General features: G+C 42.9%; 1 protein-coding gene across 1 annotated transcript; it reads left to right on the forward strand.

Annotated features, from left to right (window-relative positions):
- The first annotated feature begins 1663 nt into the window (after nt 1-1663).
- LOC146965594 (NLR family CARD domain-containing protein 3-like) lies at nt 1664-15562 on the forward strand. Its single transcript, XM_085765761.1, has 10 exons — nt 1664-1716; nt 7690-7945; nt 8016-8030; nt 8079-8117; nt 8300-10112; nt 10227-10400; nt 11659-11832; nt 11924-12097; nt 14139-14185; nt 14934-15562. Exons 2-10 carry the CDS (start codon nt 7699-7701, stop codon nt 15488-15490), a joined length of 3240 nt encoding a protein of 1079 aa, XP_085621887.1. The 5' UTR covers nt 1664-1716; nt 7690-7698; the 3' UTR covers nt 15491-15562.
- The last annotated feature ends 5812 nt before the right edge of the window (nt 15563-21374 follow it).

Here is a 21374-nt window from a genome sequence, read left to right on the forward strand (position 1 = left end):
CTCTCTCTGTCCAAAAACACCCACGGACACGGAGCTCCGGTTCACACGGGTCATAACAATTCAAACATCCGTCACGTGGAGGTCGCGTCACTTCCGCCGCTTCGCTCCGCCGCGTGGCCTCGCGCTCTGCCGCCTCCCGCCGCGCGGAGGACGAAGCTCCCGCCGCTCAGAGCAGAGGCCTCGACTGCGGAGATCAGTGGCTTTTACCTGTAATATGTAATATTCACTTCACACGTTACACTAATACTGTGTCACAAACAAAATTAAGGAAGTTTCTTTCAAAATTATACACTCAGTGAATTTACCCGGTCAATCAGGCCATCTCTAAATTTAAAAATATTAATATCCACTGTACTTTTTGTGAACAGGAGGAGGAAAATATTTGTCATCTTTTTTTTGAATGTCGTTACTCATTTGTTTTGGATAGGACTAGAAAACATGTTTAAATGTTTGACAGGCTGCATCAAGATTAAACTAAAAAAAAAAAGAAGATTCTTACTTATGATGAAAAAAAACCTTAAGGGAAAGGAATTGTTTTTGTTGAATCTTTTTATTTTACAAGGAAAATATTATATCCATAAATGTAAATGGTCATCCAAAAAAACATATTTTTATGAGTTTAAAATAGAAATCAGATATTACATGGAGCTATTACAAAATATGAAAGACAGAAAAGCTATAAAAACCTTAGAATATTATAAATTATTGCAAACAACTATTTAATAATACCTATAATATATAATAGCCTATAGTGTTGGTACCCCTTTCAGTGTATATATGTATATATTTTTTGTTTGTCTGTTCATGGTATGTTTATTGTTTGAATATTTGTATGTTTGTATATATACATGTTTAATAATAAAAAATAAAAAAATAAAAAAAAAACTTCACAGGTTACATTTATTATTTCATTTTCAGGTTGGTTTATGTTGGTTTATGTTCAGCTGCAGGTTAATTATCACCATAGATACGCTGTAAAGTATTATAGGATACAGTTAATAATGTTCAGGAGGATGCACTGATTTGAACACCTGCAGTCCCTCCATCTTCCAAGACCTCTCCCATCTTCTCTTCCTTAATAGAAAGATGGATTCCTTATCATCTGGCAATGTTTATTTCATGTTTTTTCCTTTTTTTTTTTTTAATTGTCATTATTTTTATTGTCATTGTCATTTTTGTCTCCTTTTTTCATGATCCCCCTGTCTGCTTTGTCCACCTTTATCTTTCTGTATAATGCATAATGTCAACATATGTCTATGTTATGTGCTTAGATAATGCTGTCATGCTCATCTCACCTCAATAAAGCACAAAAAAAAAAAAAAAATCAGTTTTTCCATGGATGTTTTCTAGGAAGCTCCCAGTTCTTCTCCTGTGGGTGTTGTCCCTGCTGCAGTGGATCAGTGTCGCCCCCTGCTGACGCTCCTGACCACATCACAACAACACAACACACACAGGGGAAACACACACATGTTCTTCTGACAAGCGGCGGACTGGAGATCAATATTATCATTAATGTTTTAACTCTTTATGGTTCAGTAGTAGAAATAAACAGCAGTAAAAACACCAGTCTGTCTACTCAGATTACACATGTCACCTCCTCCTCCTCCTCCTCCTCCTTCTCCTCCTCCTCCTCCTCCTCTTCCTCCCCCACTTCCTGTTTAAAGTTTATCACTTTTCACCACGCGGTTATGTGGCAGTTTATTTCCTCGTGTGAAGGTAAGGAACAGTCTTGTCCACACGAGCCCGGGTATTTTTGAAACCGTGAACATATATGTTCCCGGTTGTATGTCCTGTCCACATGCAACCGTGCTTTTGGAACCCTGAAACCGTGTTTTTTTTGAAACCGGAGTCCAGGGTGGGGTTTTGGGCCGGGGTTGGTTTCACCGGGTGCGTGTGGACACTGCAACCGTGATTGTTTTACTAGTTTGCGTCATAGCTGCACACGTGCTGATGTAAACACTGCCAGCCCAGGTTGTTTGCAGCGGTTTGCAGGTGAGCTCGCAAAAATGGAGGTGACAAAGTGGATTTGTATCACTTTTTTATTTTTTTTTATTATTATTTTTTACATCATCTAAATGCTATACATCATCTAAATGCTATTTGTATAGTTTTTCGATGAGAAAAATATAAGGAAACGGTCGTCAGGGCGATCCTCTTGTCAGCTCCAAACTCACCCTCAATCACAGACCACAGCTGGTTTTCCACACAGCATCATTTACAGTAAAGTGACGCTACAGATCAGCTGTTTTTAAAATGACAGAACTACTACAGTAGCGCCGCAGTTTCTTATTCCCCACCTTGTTTGATTGAGAGTTTTTCGGGATGATTTTCATGAATGAACAGGCAATAGCCTATGTCCCGGGTACGACGGGAGGGGGGGTCGCGCTGCTGTCATGTAGTGATAAAAAGAGCCTATGCGGAGATGAGGAACGAGCCAAAAGCCGAAAATGTATTCGTGACGTCCGCGGTCGATATCCATGTTTTGACAGACAACACAACAGCCAGAGTTGCGCCGCACCGACAGACAGTAATGTGGCTCAGCAGCCAGGTGACGCACACAGCACAACAACACAGCGCACAACAACACACAGCACAAGAGTCAAGACACAGCGCAGCAACATGTGCAGGCTGCTGCAGCAGTGCACATCAAAGGGACACCGCTGAAAATAAATAATAAATAGCTAAGGCTGCACGTAGTTTTGAAATTGTTTTTGCGCATGTTTTCATCCATAAAATGACCAAAAATGACACTATAAGCGGATTTCTTGATAACGAATTATTTAAACAGCATTTGCATAGAAATGATTCCTCCCAAGCCTTTTGATCCATTGGTTAAAACAGCCTTCCACACGTGCATTGCGTCACTTGTCCTCTTGGTGTCCCCAGAGGACAAAGAGTGTTGATTTCACACCTCATTTATATGAAATAATACCTATTTTTTGAGTTTCACAAAACAGAAAATGACCCCAACTGGTTAAAACAAATCAACATTCATTTCCAAAACAATAACAGCATACATTCAAAGCTAACGTTTCAGAATCAGTCTTCATTCAGAAACAGTCTGCATGTGTCCTCAGATACAGGTAGTAATAGTGTGTCGTGTGCATTGCATTTTTGGCCCATTTTGCCTGTTTTGACATCAGTCTGGCGAGGGCAGAATGCGCACTAACCCTTTATTTTATTATTTTTTCTTAACCTTTATTCCAATCCCTCAATCTTAACCTTCAATCTCAAAAATGCACGCTCCCGCTAGTGCAAGTGCTGTCCAGATTCTCAGAAAAATTAAGTTGAGGGGCAAGTTTAAGGGTTGTATCGCCCTCAATATTGAAATTTTCCGACACCACCCCTGGGAACAAGGGCTACCCAGAATGCATTGCGTATTTTCACCAAACCGAAAGCTGCAAAGAAAGCGTATTTTCTTTGTTAATAGAGATATAAATATTACGAAACCATTGTATTATCTTAGTTTAGGCACATTTTATGGATTATTTACGTCATTGTTGCATAACATTTATTTTTTTATTTTACGATCTTTTGTCAATAGCCGGCCGGTGCGGACAAGCCATGTACGTTACATCCGCTTTCACCCGCGAGGTTTTTGCCGCTTGGAGCCGGTCAGGAAGGGTTCGGTCGGTCAGTCAGTCGGCCGTCCTGTCTCAAGAAACACCGTGTTGTGCCACAGCCGTCCATGGCGGAGTGTGATGGTCCGTCGGCCGACGCAGACAGGGCATGTCCGTCTCATTTGTGCCGCATCAGGACCACGGAGAGCAGCAACGAGATGCCAGTCTGCCTCGGCGTCCATGACGGACCATCCGCCACGGAGAAGCCCCACTATAGCGGGAGGCGGCTGTGGCTTGACACCATATTTCTCGAGACATTAGACCGCAGCAGAATGGGCCAGTCTGTCGGTCCTCCACCCGTCCTGTGATCGGCTCCGAGCTGCAAAAACCCCAGGGATCAGGGCTGGCCCAGTACATCTGGGGGCCCTAAGCGGGATAAAATTGGGGGCCCTGCCTCACAGTGTATATATGCAGGGTGCGATTTGCCGGGGGGGATGGTGGGGATTTCCCCCCCCTCTGTTTTCGATGTCCCCCCCTCTGGTCATTTATTATTATCCCCGGTGGGGATACGTGTTGTCCCCATAGACGTCGGAACTAGGGGTGCGGGGGGTGCGGCCGCACCCCCTCCCATCCGCCCCTCCCGCACTCCACCAGCCTCCCTATATCCACAGAATTAGCTTAAAAAAAATAATAATAATAAAATCTGAAAAAAATTGAATTTGTCTGACTTACACTTATCTCATATAACGCAGATCTATGCTTTTGATGTGATATGCAGCCTGCCTGGCTCCATACAGCAGCCTGGCATCTGGCATAGTGGAGTCAGGCTGCTGTAGCGCTACATCCTCCAGGCCTGTGTGGAGCGTGTGTGGCGCTGTAGCGCTGCCACACAGAAAAGAAGACAACAACAGAGAAGAAGACAGAAAGCTTCCCCGCAGTATTCAAACTCCAGACATTAGAAGTGGATTAAATGTTGACTGGGAGTCGTGTCAGTGCAAATATGACGGTCGATAATGATTTAACGGGCGAGATTCAGCTGCAGTGTCCGAGGGACCGAGTTAGTTAGACGCTGTTGTTAAGTTACGTCCATAGACTGTTGCTAGGCTACACAGCGGTGTGTCTCGGTACAGGTAGAGCGGTGGGGATATGACATCATCGTTTCAGAAAAGATCCGTTTTGGGTGTTTTCGGACCACAAATGTGCAATGCTTCATAAAAGAAAAGTCCAGGTGCTTCAGCTGGCCTTTGAGAGAGACTGGACCCGAAAATGTCCAACCCAGTGGAAAGACGCTGTTCTTTAATGGTCACACTCACCGCATAGCACTCTTCTAAAGGTAACGCTAAGCCTCATTTAATGCATTTTGCCCGCCGTGGCATTGTTTATATTAGGCTATATCTTAAAGCTGAGTGTGGTTTTGTCCTGTCTGAATGTATGCTGCATCTGGCTGTGTGGTCTAGTAGCTTCAGTTGTTTCAGTGATGCGCAACGGCTGCGTGCGTAAAAGAGAGATGGCACACTGTGTGTGTGTGTGTGTGTGTGTGTGTGTGTGTGTGTGAGTGAACGAGGGGGGGGGGGGGGGGGGTAATTTTCAGACAACGTCCGACTCTCCCAACAAAAATCCCGCACCCCCTCTCAGAAAATAGTTCCGACGTCCATGGTTGTCCCCCCCTCTGGTCAGACAGAGCCTACTTTAGATCAAGTCTACATTATTTGAACCGCGACCCTTCTCATCCCCCCTACAGTAGTGCACAGCGTCTCCCAGACCCTCATATGTAGCCTAGGCTACTGTAAATTCTCAACAACAACAACAAAAAAAAGAAAAAGGCGAGTCTCGAGATGCCGGTTGCACTGGGTCGGGTCTGTCTCCAGGTTTGAAAAAATATTTGTAGGCTACCGGATAAGACAGCATCAGATATTAATGTTTGGGTGCAATAAAGTCACTGTTATCAAAATCAACATCTAATCTGTCCCGTCAAATTAAAGTTTGTGATGTGTCTGTTTGGAACAGCTGCTGACAGATGTTCAGCTGACAGTGACAGTTTCCTCATCACTAAACCTGGGCCACCAGATCCTTCCCCGGGACAAAATCTCTTGGACATATAGCCTATTGTTTTCCTCTCTCATTTCAGTTTTTGCCGGTTGGCAATCATCTGGTGCATCCGCTGTTTCTCTCTGGCGCACTCACTCACTTGATGCGCATAGCCTAAATGTTAGGCTATAAAAAAAATTTAAAGAAAAAGGAAAAAGGAAAATTTAAATGACCTACTGTAGTGTAGCTAGTCTAACAATTCAATGACCACAGCTGATGACCAGCTTGTCGTGCCACACCTGTCAAGTCTCTATGAACACAACTACGGCCCTCCTTTTATTTTTTTTTATTTTTTTTGCCGCGGTCCGACCGCATCGGGTCCAGGGTCCAGGCTTCAACACTGGTCGGACCTGGTCGGGTCTCTGCTAATTTATTTACATTTGCTCAAACTTGGAGTCAGACCCGGTCCACTAGGAGACCAGAGTCTGGTTGAGAACGGCAGCCTATGACGCTCTGGGAGACCTTGTCAGGTGCTGTGGTACGGTGCGGGGGGTGGGGGGTGGTGCCCCCCCCAGGTGCCCCACCGCCGCAAACTATCCCCCCCTCTGTTTTTTTCACAAATCGCACCCTGTATGTACCATCAAATATTCATAAAAGAGTCACTGAAACACTTAAAGCTGTCTAATTGCACTTGTCATTTTTTCTTCTACTTAGTTTTTGTCTGAATGTTAATGTTAATATTGTGAATGGCAATAGGCGGCTCCAAACCTGCAGTATTAAATCACTACTTTTGATGTAGCAGAAGATAAAAGATTCTACAAAAGATTACAGTTTGACCAGATTTATTTTCTTAAAATTATCTGTACAGCTAAATTCTAGAACCCTTAAAACAAAACTTCAGTTGAGAAGAAAGAAGAGTTGGAAGAAATAGAGGATGTTGGTTGGTCAGCAGCATCATCAGCAGTAACCATTGGAGCTGTGGAGAAGATTAGTGGATTTTTTTTAGCCACTTGTGTACACACAATTTAATTTTCCAACAGAGATAAACATATTGTGGCAACAAACTAGAAACTTACCAACTGTATGACTGGAACCAGCCACAGGGAATGAGGATGTGGCAACATGAGGGTCGAATGATGATGGGCCTGATATGAAATAAGAACATAAACATTTGCTGTTATTAGTTGTTTTCTTAATTTTGAAGTCTGTTAGTTTAAACCATTTTTAATCATAACTACCAGAAACATTTTCTCCTGAGCCAGGTGTCGCTGTAGAGTCATCTCCAGCTGCTGTGTGGGACAATTATAATTAAAAATGGAAAATGCATTGCATGCAGAGTAGATCAAACAAGATACATCATACAAGGTAATATACAAGTACAACACAACACATGTAGTGAATGATGATGATGATTTTAAAAATTATTTTTTAAATTGGCTGGAGCACAAGTAGCTATCAGTATAAAGGTTGTTATTTTAGTATCGTCTGCAAAAACGTATTTATCAGAATCAGATTGTATCACACTTGGCAAATCATTTATATACAGGACAAAGAGAACAGGTCCCAGTACTGAGCCCTGTGGGACTCCTGGTGTCACAGGTTTCCAACTAGACATAACTCCATTTACCTTCACTTGCTGTGTCCTATTATACAAAAAGTCCTCTACCCATTTTATAACTCTCTCATCTAAACTGTAAGATCTTGTCTTCACAAGTAATCTTTTATGTGGGACTTCATCAAAAGCTTTTTGAAAGTCCATATATCATAGTTTTATTTTGGATGCTTGATTTAATTTACTTTGCACACCAAAACAGAATTATTTACCACACAAAAAAACTACCTAGGTCAAAATTATGAGACTGTGTCTGAGTGAACACAGAAATACCTTCTGTCTGTTGTTGGCCATCACTGCTGTGAGTCACACTGATGTTTGCCCTGTGTAAAGATGGAGGACATTTCAGATTTATCCTACCAGTGTTAAATACTGTATATTAATCAACAAACCAGGGATGTGATGGCACTAAATAGAGTCATATCCCTTACCATGATAAATGGTGGTATCAGTCTTAGTGAAACAGTGTCACTGATCTGATTCTGTCAGGCAACAAAGATGGCGACGTCTGTGAAGGAGCAGCTGCTGCGGATTTTGATGAATTTGGGGACTGCAGAGCTGGAACGCTTCCAGTGGTACCTGCAGAATGCTGACTTACTGGATGGTTTCCCTGCCATCCCAAAGTGTGAGCTGGAGGATGCAAGAAGAGAGAAAACGGTGGACTTGATGGTCGGCATGTACACTACTGAGAATGTTCTGCAGGTGGCAAGGTTCATTCTGAAGAAGATTGGAATCAATGAAGGTAGTCATGGGAAGTGCAGCCAGTGTTTCACCTGTGTTAAATGTCTTGGCTTTGTAACTATTTCCACACAGAGGACAAAGTCATCTGGGTTGGTCCTGCTACTCCTCATGATTAATGATTCCCTTTCCTCCAACAGGACAAGACCCGTCAGCAGCAGCAGCAGCAGCAGCAGCAGGTAAAGTTCAGCACCTTTTGTGAGGGGATGTCACATTTCACGGTTGTAGTCATCACCATGACTACATGAATTTAGATTCAAATATTTCTGTGTGTTTACATTCATTTACTGTTGACTATGACCTGTTGTTACGAGGACCTTTCCCTTACTGTCCTATTACCTGTTGTTTATTCATCCAGAAGCTCTTTACAAATGCCAGCCTAAACTCAAAAACAAGCTGAAGGAGAAGTTCCAGTGTGTGTTTGAGGGCATCGCTAAAGCAGGACACCCAACCCTTCTGAACCAGATCTACACAGAGCTCTACATCACAGAGGGAGGGGCTGGAGAGGTCAATGATGAACATGAGGTCAGACAGATTGAAACAGCATCCAGGAAACCAGACAGACCAGAAACAACCATCAGACAAGAAGACATCTTTAAAGCCCCACCTGGAAGAGACCGACCAATCAGAAGAGTGATGACAAAGGGAGTGGCTGGCATTGGGAAAACAGTCTTAACTCAGAAGTTCACTCTGGACTGGGCTGAAGACAAAACCAACCAGGACATACACTTCACATTTCCCTTCACCTTCAGAGAGCTGAATGTGCTGAAAGAGAGAAAGTTCAGCTTGGTGGAACTTGTTCACCACTTCTTCTCTGAAACCAAAGAAGCAGGAATCTGCAGGTTTGATCTGTTCCAGGTCGTCTTCATCTTTGACGGTCTGGACGAGTGTCGACTTCCTCTGGACTTCCACAACACTGAGATCCTGACTGATGTGACAGAGTCCACCTCAGTCAACGTGCTGCTGACCAACCTCATCAGGGGGAACCTGCTTCCCTCTGCTCGCCTCTGGATAACCACACGACCTGCAGCAGCCAATCACATCCCTCCTCAGTGTGTTGACATGGTGACAGAGGTCAGAGGGTTCACTGACCCACAGAAGGAGGAGTACTTCAAGAAGAGGTTCAGAGATGAGGAGCAGGCCAGAGAGATCATCTCCCACATCAAGAGATCACGAAGCCTCCACATCATGTGCCACATCCCAGTCTTCTGCTGGATCACTGCTACAGTTCTGGAGGAGCTGTTGAAGACCAGAGAGGGAGGAGAGCTGCCCAGGACCCTGACTGAGATGTACATCCACCTCCTGGTGGTTCATCTGAAACTGAAGAAGGCCAAGTATGACGGAGGAGCTGAGACAGATCCACACTGGAGTAAAAAGAACAGGAAGATGATTGAGACTCTGGGAAAACTGGCTTTTGAGCAGCTGCAGAAAGGAAACCTGATCTTCTATGAATCAGACCTGACAGAGTGTGGCATCGATATCAGAGCAGCCTCAGTGTACTCAGGAGTGTTCACACAGATCTTTAAAGAGGAGAGCGGCCTGTACCAGGACATGGTGTTCTGCTTCGTCCATCTGAGTGTTCAGGAGTTTCTGGCTGCTCTTCATGTCCATCTGACTTTCATCAACTCTGGACTCAACCTGATGCCACAACAACAAACAACCTCCAAGAAGAAGAAGAAGAAGAAGACTGAAATAACAGTAGTCAAATCTGCAGAGACAAACTTCTACCAGAGCGCTGTGGACGAGGCCTTACAGAGTCCAAATGGACACCTGGACTTGTTCCTACGCTTCCTCCTGGGTCTGTCACTGAAGACCAATCAGAATCTCCTACGAGGTCTGATGACACAGACAGGAAGTGACTCACGGTCCAATCAGGAAACAGTCCAGTATATCAAGGAGAAGATTGAAGAGTCTCCCTCTGCAGAGAAAAGCATCAACCTGTTCCACTGTCTGAATGAACTGAATGATCGTTCTCTAGTGGAGGAGATCCAACTGTACCTGAGATCAGGAGGTCTCTCCACAGATAAACTGTCTCCTGCTCAGTGGTCGGCTCTGGGCTTCATCTTACTGTCATCAAAAGACGATCTGGACGAGTTTGACCTGAGGAAATACTCTGCTTCAGAGGAGGCTCTTCTGAGGCTGCTGCCAGTGGTCAAAGCCTCCAACAAAGCTCTGTAAGTGTAGAGATAGTTGGATTTATTCATCATTATATAAAAACCCTTCTGTCTTTTCAACAGAACAGATAATAAACTCCTTTCTTCTTTAATTCCTCATGATCATTTCTTCAGACTGAGCAGCTGTAACCTCTCAGAGAGAAGCTGTGAAGCTCTGTCCTCAGTCCTCAGCTCCCAGTCCTCTAGTCTGAGACACCTGGACCTGAGTAACAACAACCTGCAGGACTCAGGAGTGAAGCTGCTGTCTGGTGGACTGGAGAGTCCACACTGTAGACTGGAGACTCTCAGGTGAGGATCCATCCAGCTGTGGAAGGCTGTGCTTCATTGGACATGTTCATATTTTCAGTGAACGTTGAACTGAATTAATCAGTTTATAAATGATGAACCTGAGCAGCGTTCACTGTCACCAAAGTGAACACTGCTCAGGTTTTATGACAGTTTTACATCACGTCTCATGACATCTCCATGGAGACGGCTCAGCATCACTAGTATGTTGTTGTGGTACAGACGGTACAGACACATCTACTGCTGCTGAAGACAGTTTGAGTGTTTGATGAACAGACAAGTGAAAAAAGAAAAAAGCCCCTGGATATTTCCACATAGACTTTACCTTCACTACACCTGGTCTTTCACTTTCAGCAGAACATGACTCATTGTTTATGTGGTAAAATATTTTCTCAGTCTCAACATTTTGTTTTTTAGTTGTAAATGTAACTCATGTCTGTGATTCTTCAGGTTCATTAATTCATATAGTTTGTTACTGGCAGTGATTAGAGGCTGGTGATGGAGGTAGAAGGAGCTTCTACTGAAAAACAACAGCTGATTATTTATTTAAATGAACAGAACAAATGAACAGGAATTAGTTCATTTTCATCTGTATGAACTGAACTTATAAGGAGTTGTTTTTAAGTGTGAACTGACACAAACACTGACTGAAGAAACTAAACTGCATTTGGTGTGAACATTAAAACACTGATTCCAGGAATATGTCCCAATATTTTATTGTTTGGAGAAAACAGTATAGATGATGGTTGGTGTAGGTAGTGGATGATTTGTTCTGTACAATGAAATAATAAAGGAACATTACACATTATGACATCAAACAAATAATAAAGATAAATGAAGTTATTTTTCTTTAACTTTATTAACACATCCACAGTTTGGGTGATTCACTTTGAGATCAAACTCAGGTCTCTAGTATGAGATAAAAATCAATATGATAACATTCAAACAACATGAGCAACTTAAATCAATAAAGAAAGGAAGTGAGGTCAGTACAGTCATGTTGTCTTAAGGCAAATGTTTGGAGGGAAGGAGAAGGTCAACGGTCAGAGGGCGGGGTTATATCATCTTAGGGGGTGTGGTTAGGTGTGACTGTGGTGATGCAGGTAGGGTGGAGTCTGTGATTTTAACACTGTATATATACAAACAACAAGAAACACTGTAAACTCTCAGGTTTGTGTTGAAATGTTGTGTATTTATGATTCTAACCTGTTATTTCCTTCATATTGAGTATGTGAGTGTTTTTCCTTGAATTCCTCTTCAGACTGAGCGGCTGTAACCTCTCAGAGAGAAGCTGTGAAGCTCTGTCCTCAGTCCTCAGCTCCCAGTCCTCTAGTCTGAGACACCTGGACCTGAGTAACAACGACCTGCAGGACTCAGGAGTGAAGCTGCTGTCTGGTGGACTGGAGAGTCCACACTGTCGACTGGAGACTCTCAGGTGAGGATCCATCCAGCTGTTTATCTGATGCCACTTGAACACAGCAGCAGGTGTTGACAGAGGGTTCCTGTGTGTTGTTGTGTGTGTTCAGACTGTCAGGATGTCTGGTCACAGAGGAAGGCTGTGCTTCTCTGGCCTCAGCTCTGAGCTCCAACCCCTCCCATCTGAGAGAGCTGGACCTGAGCTACAACCATCCAGGAGCCTCAAGAGTGAAGCTGCTGTCTGCTGGACGGGAGGATCCAGACTGGAGACTGGACTCTCTCAGGTATGGAGAGGCTGCTGCAGCCACACGCACTGTCTGATAGAGGAGGAGGAGCTGGAACATTTTCTATGGCCCCGTTCACACCTGGTCACACCTGGTATTAACATCTGTCTCAGGTGATCCAGGCATTGATGACATCAGATCCCATCACTCAGACCATATCCAGAGGTGGTGTAGGCCACAGTGAAGCTCCGCCCACTCCACTGACGTCCTCTGTCTCAGTCTGACTCGTCCCAACACAGTTTATACTGAAGCCAAAATCTCAGAGTGTTTCAAACATGAGCTGTGCAGCTTTCATCAGTCACAGTGATGAACTACTGTGATCAGGAGTTTCTCCTCATGATGACTTCAGTGTCTCATCATGACTCACTGTGTCATATTCAGGAGAAGAGATGTCAGTGATGAAAGCAGCTGTTGGCAGCTGTGCTCTGAGTCTCTCCAGATGTTTGGATCAGACTTTATTTCAGAGTGTATCAGGAAACATTTCAGCTGCAGCTGGTTGAACTGCTCCTGAACCAACAGAGTGTTTGACCTGAACAGTCCCAGAGACTGTAGACACCTGTTGAGTGTGGACACACTAACAACAACACAGCAACAAGAATCAAAGCATGTCCACTGCTCAGAGACATTTGTCTCCCAGCGTCTCCAACCAAGGAGGAAATAAGAGACAGAATCCAGGCGGCACCATCAGGTCTCTGTCTGGCAAAGGAAAATTGACATAAAGACAAAATAAAAAATAGAATGAAATATAATAAAACAAAATAAGGATGGCACAAAATAGAATAAAAAGGCTTGTCTTTGACAAAAGCAAGGGGGGGGGGGGGAAAGGTTGGGAACCACTGATTTAGAGGAATGCACACCAGAAAGAGTATCTGAAGAATTTAAACAAGAGAAGTGTTCAGAAGTGTTTTTTTGTAAATGACTAATCGTCAACCAAAAAATAATCGTTAGATTAGTCAAAAAATTAATCGTTAGACTAATCGACTAATCGAAAAAATAGTCGATAGATTAATCAGGAGAAAAGGTATGAGAAAGCTTTCGTTTGTATGCGGGTGTGATTCCACTTCAGTGAAATACGTATTTATGAAAGCAATATTAGATTTTTGCTAATAAAAAGCCAAATAAATCGCATACTGGGGCTTTAATGAAAGTCTCCAGCAGCTGGAGCTTCACTTCCTGTCTGAGTCCATGTGCTCTGAGCTGAGCCTGCTTCTCTCTGCTCTACAGTTTCTCTGCTTCCTCTGGACTCTGACTTCAAGTCCAGTCAAAATGTGTGGACAGGTTTGATGGAGCTCAGGACTGGTCCTGAGGACGGCTGCTTTATTCCACATGATGTGACTGATCTCAGTGAGTCAGTGTGTTGCAGCTGATCTGTGTGAAGAGCAGAGAAGAACAGAGTCATTGATCATGAGGTCCTGATCCGTCCTGTCACTGTGATCAGATGGTTTCTATTAGAGCTCCTTCATCCACTCACTGCTGCTGTGGCTTCTGTGGAAACCTGCTCACAGCCTCATTCTTCAGCTTCCTGTGGAGTTTTCTTCAGACAAACACAAGTTGTGTTCACGCTCAGTGTTTCTCACTAAACTCACTGTGTGTTTCACTGAGCTCTAACAAACGTGTTGAGTGTGTTTCCTTCCTCATCAAACACTGAAACCATCCACTGTTCACAGCTGCACTCTTCTTCTTTCCTGGTGCATTGTGGGATATCTGGGCTGGTCAGCTCCACCTGTTGTGTCTTCATCTTCTTTGCTGTGACGTGTGTTTGTGCAGCTTGAGAGTCAGAGAGTGAAAGTGTGTGTCTCACACTGCAGTGACATCACATGGAGAAAAGACATGATGAAGTGTTTCCTCCTCGTCTCCTCCTGCTCTGTATCATCACTAGATAAAGACTCCAGCTCCTTCTTCTCTGTGCTCAGTGTTCATCCATACATACCAGCCTCCATGTGAACACAGTGATAAAACAGTGTGTGTGTGAGAGCCACGTAATGTCCATGTGTGCATGCTGACAGAGAAGGTGCTGCTCTGACCCCCCTCCTCCTTTCAGGGTGGAGCCTGCTGGAGTCCCATGGTTGACACCAGGTCTGAGGAAGTGTAAGTCTGTTTTTACTTTGATTCATGGAAACGAGGGATGCACATGTTTAACCGTTTAACCGTTAACCGATAACAAGAACTTTGACCGATTAATACTATCAGTTATTTATTTTATTAGCTCCTTGTCGTCAACTCGTGGGGGCGTGTCGACACGTGCTGATTTCCACGTGCCTTCAGTCATATCTCGCGGTAAAAAGTTCCACAAGAGGACTGACAGTATGTGCAGCAGCCCCCGTGAAGGAAGATCAGACCATAAATGTAGCTACACAGACATAGATGTGCATCACCTGTAACAACGGCGCTGAAAAAAACAAAATAAAAGAGGACGTCGCTGCAGCTCTCCTGCAGCTCCACAGAGGAGCTCTGCTGTTCCTTCAGTCTGGTGTTTGGCTGCACTTTGTAACTAAAACAGTTCTACATTGGACGATCTAACCTCCATATGAGCGATCAGCTGAGACAGAGCAGAGTGGATGTGGCACTGATCAGCTGTCACAGCGCATGTGTGTATTTAACGGCTAAAAAAAAAAATGGAGCATCGTAATCTTATCAGTTAACGGTTAATAATCGGTTAACGGGCGTCGGTTATCGGTCAGGAAAAAAATTCAAAATGTGCATCCCTACTGGAAACAAAGCAGCACATTCAACCATCTTCACACTGTCACATCACTGACCTCATGAGTCTTCATCAAACTGTCAATAACTGATCACATGATCAATAACTGCAGCTGTGTCTTGTTCTCTTCATCAGATTCCTGTCGACTCACAATCGACACAAACACAGTGAACACAAACATCAAACTGTCTGACAACAACAGGAAGGCGACATGGGTGGAGGAGGAGCATCAGTCATATCCTGATCATCCAGACAGATTTGACTTCTGGGATCAGCTGCTGTGTTCAACTGGTCTGACTGGTCGCTGCTACTGGGAGGTCGAGAGGAGAGGAGACGTTGAGATATCAGTGAGTTACAGAGGAATCAGCAGGAAAGGAAACAGTGATGACTGTGTGTTTGGATGGAACGATCAGTCCTGGATTCTGGTCTGCTCTGATGGTTGTTACAATGTCAGGCACAATGACAGCCTGACAGAGATCACCTCCACCTCCTCCTCCTCCTCCTCCTCCTCCTCCTCCTGTGTCACTACCAGAGTAGCAGTGTATGTGGACTGTCCTGCTGGCTCTCTGTCCTTCTACAGAGTCTCCTCTGACTCACTGATCCACATCTACACCTTCAACACCACCTTCACTCAACCTCTGTATCCTGGGTTTTTCCTCTGCAGTCCTGGTTCCTCAGTGAGTCTGTGTTGAGTGAATCAGAGTCTCCTCCTGTCACAGAAACCTTCTCTCTGTTGAACAGACAGTTCAGTCTCTACACGTCTGTCTCTGTCTCTCACTCACGTCGTTTTCACAGGACAGAGATGAATACAGTTTAATAATAATAACTTAATAATAACTTTATGAACTCAGCGTCATGGTAACAGAAAAATCATTGGGACCTGAAAAACAAGAAGAAGTTTATGAGAATCACTGAGAAGAGTTTTGAAAAATCAACTGATTTAATTCATGAATGTAAATAATCTGATGTGAAATTAACAAAAACGTGATTTAAAAAAGAATCAGTAAATAAATGAATTAACTCATTGAGTGCCGCGCTCCTTTCCAAAGTTTTAGTCAAGTGTACCGGCAAATTAGACCATATTTGACTTTTTATTTTAGAGCCATAGTGTATTCTATATTATTGCCACCAACACATACTGTGGCTCATTTGAAAGGTTTAACTTTATCCTTCAAATGGCCACAAACCGTTTGTTTCTACGTGCCTCCGTTCCTGAGAAAAGTCAAGCTAAACATGGCTGGGTTTCACCAAAATCCCTCCTTTTTTTCTAGAAAAGGAGATACAGCGTCTTTTATGAAAGGTGCGCTGTTTGTGCCTGTCGCTCTTCTCACACTCGCATTTCTGGATCAAAGGGCTCGTATAAGATAAATATACACAACAATTGTTGTTCTATTCACAAAACCACCATCGGGGGCGGGGGGGGCGCCACTAAACAACAATAACACAGACGCACCGTGCCGTGTCACAGCCTCTCGCCGCGGAACGTGAGGCTCTGCCGGCCACAGCGGCTCGCGAACACCGGTCCCGCCGGTGGTCGTGGTCCTTCTGTGGTACGGGTCGGTGGTGCCGATCTGCTTTGACCCAGAGACCATCAGATTTTACCGCGGGAGGACTTTGGGGAGGACACGGTGTTGCTCCAGATGAAGACCGGGCGGGACTGTCGGCTGAGAGCTTCCTGGTTCAGCTCCCAGCTGCTGCAGCCTCGCGGGTGAGAGCAGAGCAGCTGCGGCGCAGCTGCGGCGCAGCTGCGCTGCATCTGCATGCAGAACTCCGTTTGCAGAAGCTGAGTTATGATAAAAACTTCCAGATCATGAGCTGTCATGTGACTTTGATCGTCATCTATTTCAGTTCTCCTCGTCGTAGAGTCCCCAAATTTACATATAATGTGTATTAAAGTGTCTATTTTCATAATTTTAAAAAAAAAGCAAAAAACGAAAAATTTCGTTTTTGGCACTCAACGCATGGGAACGAAAAACGAGAAATTACGTGGTTGGCACTCAATGAGTTAATAAACAAACATGTACATGTCGACATTTATTACTGGATTTATTTTATATTCATTTCCTGGCAGATTTTAATTCATTCATCAAGTTTTGACTAAAATGTCTCTCTATCGGCGTCAACGTCTTATTCTGAAATTGTTCACTGCTGCCAATGTGTGACTTTACTTTGTAGAATGTTTATCAGTTGTTTTTCTCTAGTTGTTAAAGGCATAGTTCACACAAAATTCTAATTTCTGGGAGAATTTTTCAGAGTCCTCCGTGGCTTCTCTGAGTTACGGAGGGGTCCGCGCAGCAGTATTTGTCCATATAATGGTTGTGAATGGGCCTCACTTTTCTTCGTCCAAAAAGACACACCAAAAAACATCCAATTACCTCCACACTGCTCGTCTGTAATGTCCCTCTTGTATTGAAGCCCCGACATGAGAAATTGTTCTGAAAAAAATTAAATAAGTCTATATTTTAAGCTTGTTTGTAGCGGAAGCTCCCAGTGTCTCAGTTCACTGCTCTTCCTGTGTCAGTGCAAATCACGCGGTGGAACAATTTCTCATGTCGGGCATTGCCTTCAGGGACAGTTTTTCATCAAGTAGTCTCTGTATTTACCTATCTGGAGTTTTGGAGCGTTCTGGTCCAAAGCCACAAGGGAACAGAGGAAGAACATGGTTGTGGAAGAGGTCTCACTAAGTGGAGCGGGACCGCTTCCGCATCAAGGCTGTGTCCCATAGGGCAAACAAGGAGCATGGACCCTCTGGGAGGACACCGTCGACAGGGCGGTAACATGGGCAGACATCTGGCCAACTCCACAGTCACGGCTCAGCTTCCTTGTGAGAGCAGCGTATGACACCGTGCCGTGTCCCCAAAAACCTCTCGCGATGGTCTGGAAGCGAGGAGAAGAGCCCCCTGTGCAGCAACGTCCACGCAGGCCTCCAACACACTGAATGTGAGTGTCCACACTGATACTCACTGTTTCTGCAGGCAGGTCAGGGGGTTCAGCATCTGTGTCCATCTGTTACAGATATGAGCACTAGTAGCCGACTACATCACTGGCTTCTCATAACAAGCAATGGAGCAAAAAGAGCAGCACATCTTTATATATACACTGCAAAAATTCAAAATCTTACCAAGAATATTTGTCTTATTTCTATAGTCAAAATGTAATTTTTAGTCAAAATAAATCTAATTATACTTAAAGTAAGACTCATCACATTTAAAAAGTAGCTTGTTTATAGATACTTTTTAATTTTTTAATGCAAATTTTCCACTTGAAATAAGTAGAAAAATCTGATGGTGGAGCAAGTTTTTCTTTCGTATTACAAGCATAAAAACCCTGCTTTCACTGGCAGATTTTTCTACTTATTTCAAGTGAAAATTAGTTTGAAATAGTGAAAATGTTCTAAAAACAAGTTCATATTTTAGGTGATGAGTCTTATTATTTTAAGTGGAAAGAGATTAGTTTAGACCAGAAATGAGACATTTTGATGAGAAATAAAACAAATATTCTTGGAAATATTTTGAGTTTTTGCAGTGTAGGAGTGTTGGAGCTATTTTTTTATTGTTAGTATTTAGCAGTGGTGGACAGTAACGGAGTAAATTTACCTGAGTACTGTACTTAAGTACATATATAGAGGATTTGTACTTTACTTGAGTATTAGATTTCTTTGGTACTTATTACTCTTACTTGAATACATTCCCAAGGCAAATATTTTTACTTTTACTCGAGTTAATTTCTAGGAAGACTGAAAAGTAAGAGTAAGAGTTAGTTGGACGGTGCAGGTTCATTCGGTTACAGTTTTCACGCAAGAGTTAAATGATTGTTAATAAACATCTGCATTACTTAATTAAAGAATTGTTATTTTTATCAACGTTTGCCTGTAATCTCCTGTGGTACCACATAAATACAGCATTGAAATATAGCATTGAATTGTGGACAAAGTCGTGTCCCCTCAGTGAGGGGGAGATAGAAAATGCCTTGCCTGATGTGTGTGGGGGGGCTGGGGGGTGTAAAACATGAAAATGACAATTGCTGTCCTCTTATGATCCCATTCATTTAATTTGTTTTTATAGGTGTTTCTGCAGCTTTATATAACATTGTGGTTCTAAAAGCAGAACATCAGTGCAGCTGGTTTCAAAGAGTTAATTCTCAGAAACAAGAGTTAAAAGGTCCTTAAATGAATTTAGTAAAAATGATAGTATTTCATTCATGTGAAAAATAAGAAATTTACTCTTACTTTTACTTAAAGTACATTTAAAAGCGTGCACTTTTGGATATAAGTACCTTTAAAAGCAAGTACTTTTTTACTCTTACTCGAGTAACATGTCGAGTGAGCTACTTTTACTTGTAACGGAGTAAATTTTGACCAGTAGTATTTGTACTATTACTCAAGTACTGGGGTCGAGTACTCTGTCCATCTCTGGTCTCCATCTGTTACAGATATGAGTACTAGTAGCCGACTACATCACTGGCTTCTCATAACAAGCAATGGAGCAAAAAGAGCAGCACATCTTTATATATACAGTGTTGGAGCTATTTTTTTATTGTTAGTATTTAGTGCTGTTTAGTTTAGTATTTTGTTTAGTGAGTATTTTGTTTTCTCAATCAATTTATTTGATTTCATTATGATTACATTTCTGTTAGTATTCTAGTTTATTATTTGTTTAGTTTAGGTGTTTCTTGTTTATTATTTGTGTTTTGTTTCATTTGGACACGGTAGGAGGGCACCTGAAATTATATAGGTAGGCTGTCGGTAAGGGACCAGCATGCACCTGGGTGGGCAAATGTTTTTTTACCGGAGCGGGAGAGGCACAAGAATTTTCTTTGTTCTTTGTTTGCTCGCCCTTTGGTTAAATAAACCACGATTTTTGTTGAAATTGGACATTTGTTTGGACATTATGTTTTTTCTCATCCGAGTACAGTGGCCCTTTGATTTGTATAATTTGAAGTTTGATTTGACACTTTTATTTGTTTGACAATCGGCTACTACATACAGTATATAATATATAGCCTGTTATTGTTTGTTTTAAATGTGTGAGCAGGCTCCTTCCAAATAATTTATACACCTCATTTGAACGTTATCATCAATTTATTGAAGCACCAGACCAGACTGCACAATGTTCTTAGATTTAATACATTTACACCTGTCAACTTCCACTGCTCACCATTAAGGCAAAGTGCACAGCTGTTAAAGGACAATTCCGGGCGAATTCAACTCTGGGGTGTATTTTCATATCATTTTAGGTCTAAAAGAATGAATCTGAAGATTTTCAGTTTAATCGCTCCTGTTTTGCGGTAGTTGCATCTGTCCCCGCGTCCCCACGGCAGCAATGAATGGGAGTGGATGTAAGTTCCGCTGTTTAGGCTGTTTCCAGCCCTCAAAGCCGCAATTTTTTTCCACAGACAGCGTCAGATGGCTACTCAAACATGCACCGAGAAGTTTATTTACTTCAAGCAAGCCGGCATGTTTGTAAAACTAGATCTAATTCAAAGTCTCCCGGAGTCTCGCGCGAGCCCGAAGTTGCAGTGCTGGTGTATTCAGGCGCAGTCGGAGCTACCATTTGTGTCATAAACACAGGAATATCAACTCTTTACTTGCTTGAAGTGTACATTTTTTTCCACAGACAGCGTCAGGTGGCTACTCAAACATGCGCCGAGAAGTTTTTTTTACTTGAAGCAAGTAAAGAGTTGATATTCCTGTGTTTATGACACAAACGGTAGTTTTTCCCACTGCATGTGAACACACCGCGCACGGCAACTGGGTCTCGCGCGAGACTCCGGGAGACTTTGAATTAGATCGACTTTTACAAACATGTCGGCTTGCTTGAAGTAAATAAACTTCTCGGTGCATGTTTGAGTCGCCATCTGACACTGTCTGTGGAAAAAAATTGCGGCTTTGAGGGCTGTAAACAGCCTAAACAGCGGAACTTACATCCACTCCCATTCATTGCTGCCGTGGGGACGCGGGGACAGATGCAACTACCGCAAAACAGGAGCGATTAAACTGAAAATCTTCAGATTCATTCTTTTAGACCTAAAATGATATGAAAATACACCCCAGAGTTGAATTCGCCCGGAATTGTCCTTTAATGTGTGAAAGGAACTTGAGTTGTGATGATGACACATTATAGTTTTGGATTACTTTCACATTCAGTCAGTCCACAGTTGTCCACCACGCTCTCTCTCTCTCTCTGACAGCAGAGGTGTTTTATTTATTATGATCATTATTATTATTATTATTATTATTATTATTATTAAAGAGGTGTGTCACCTTACGTCAGCATTAAGATCTGCTGTGTGTTAGACCATGGGTTAAACTTACGCCGGCCTTTAAATAAATAATGTGTTACATTAACATTTTTAACACACACAGGGGAAACACACACATGTTCTTCTGACAAGCGGCGGACTGAAGGTCAATATTATCATTAGTATTTGAACTGTTTATGGTTCAGTATTAGAAATAAACAGCAGTAGTAAAAACACCAGTCTCTCTACTCAGATTACAGAAGTGACATCCCCTCCCCCACTTCCTGTTTAAAGTTTACTTCCACTTTCACCCAGCGGTTGTGTCGCAGTTTATTT

Source organism: Trachurus japonicus, chromosome 21 (genome assembly GCF_045865225.1).
Source record: "Trachurus japonicus isolate A0001 chromosome 21, Traja_1.0".
Taxonomy (NCBI): Eukaryota; Metazoa; Chordata; class Actinopteri; order Carangiformes; family Carangidae; genus Trachurus; species Trachurus japonicus.

What these genes read in the sequence shown, in the direction of transcription:
- LOC146965594 (XM_085765761.1), top strand. Translation starts at nt 7,699, where the DNA reads ATGGCGACGTCTGTGAAGGAGCAGCTGCTGCGGATTTTGATGAATTTG. An exon ending in AGCAGCAGCAGCAGCAGCAG is followed by an intron (nt 8,118 to 8,299) that starts GTAAAGTTCAGC and finishes TTCATCCAGAAG; the next exon opens with CTCTTTACAAATGCCAGCCT. An exon ending in GACACCAGGTCTGAGGAAGT is followed by an intron (nt 14,186 to 14,933) that starts GTAAGTCTGTTT and finishes TCTCTTCATCAG; the next exon opens with ATTCCTGTCGACTCACAATC.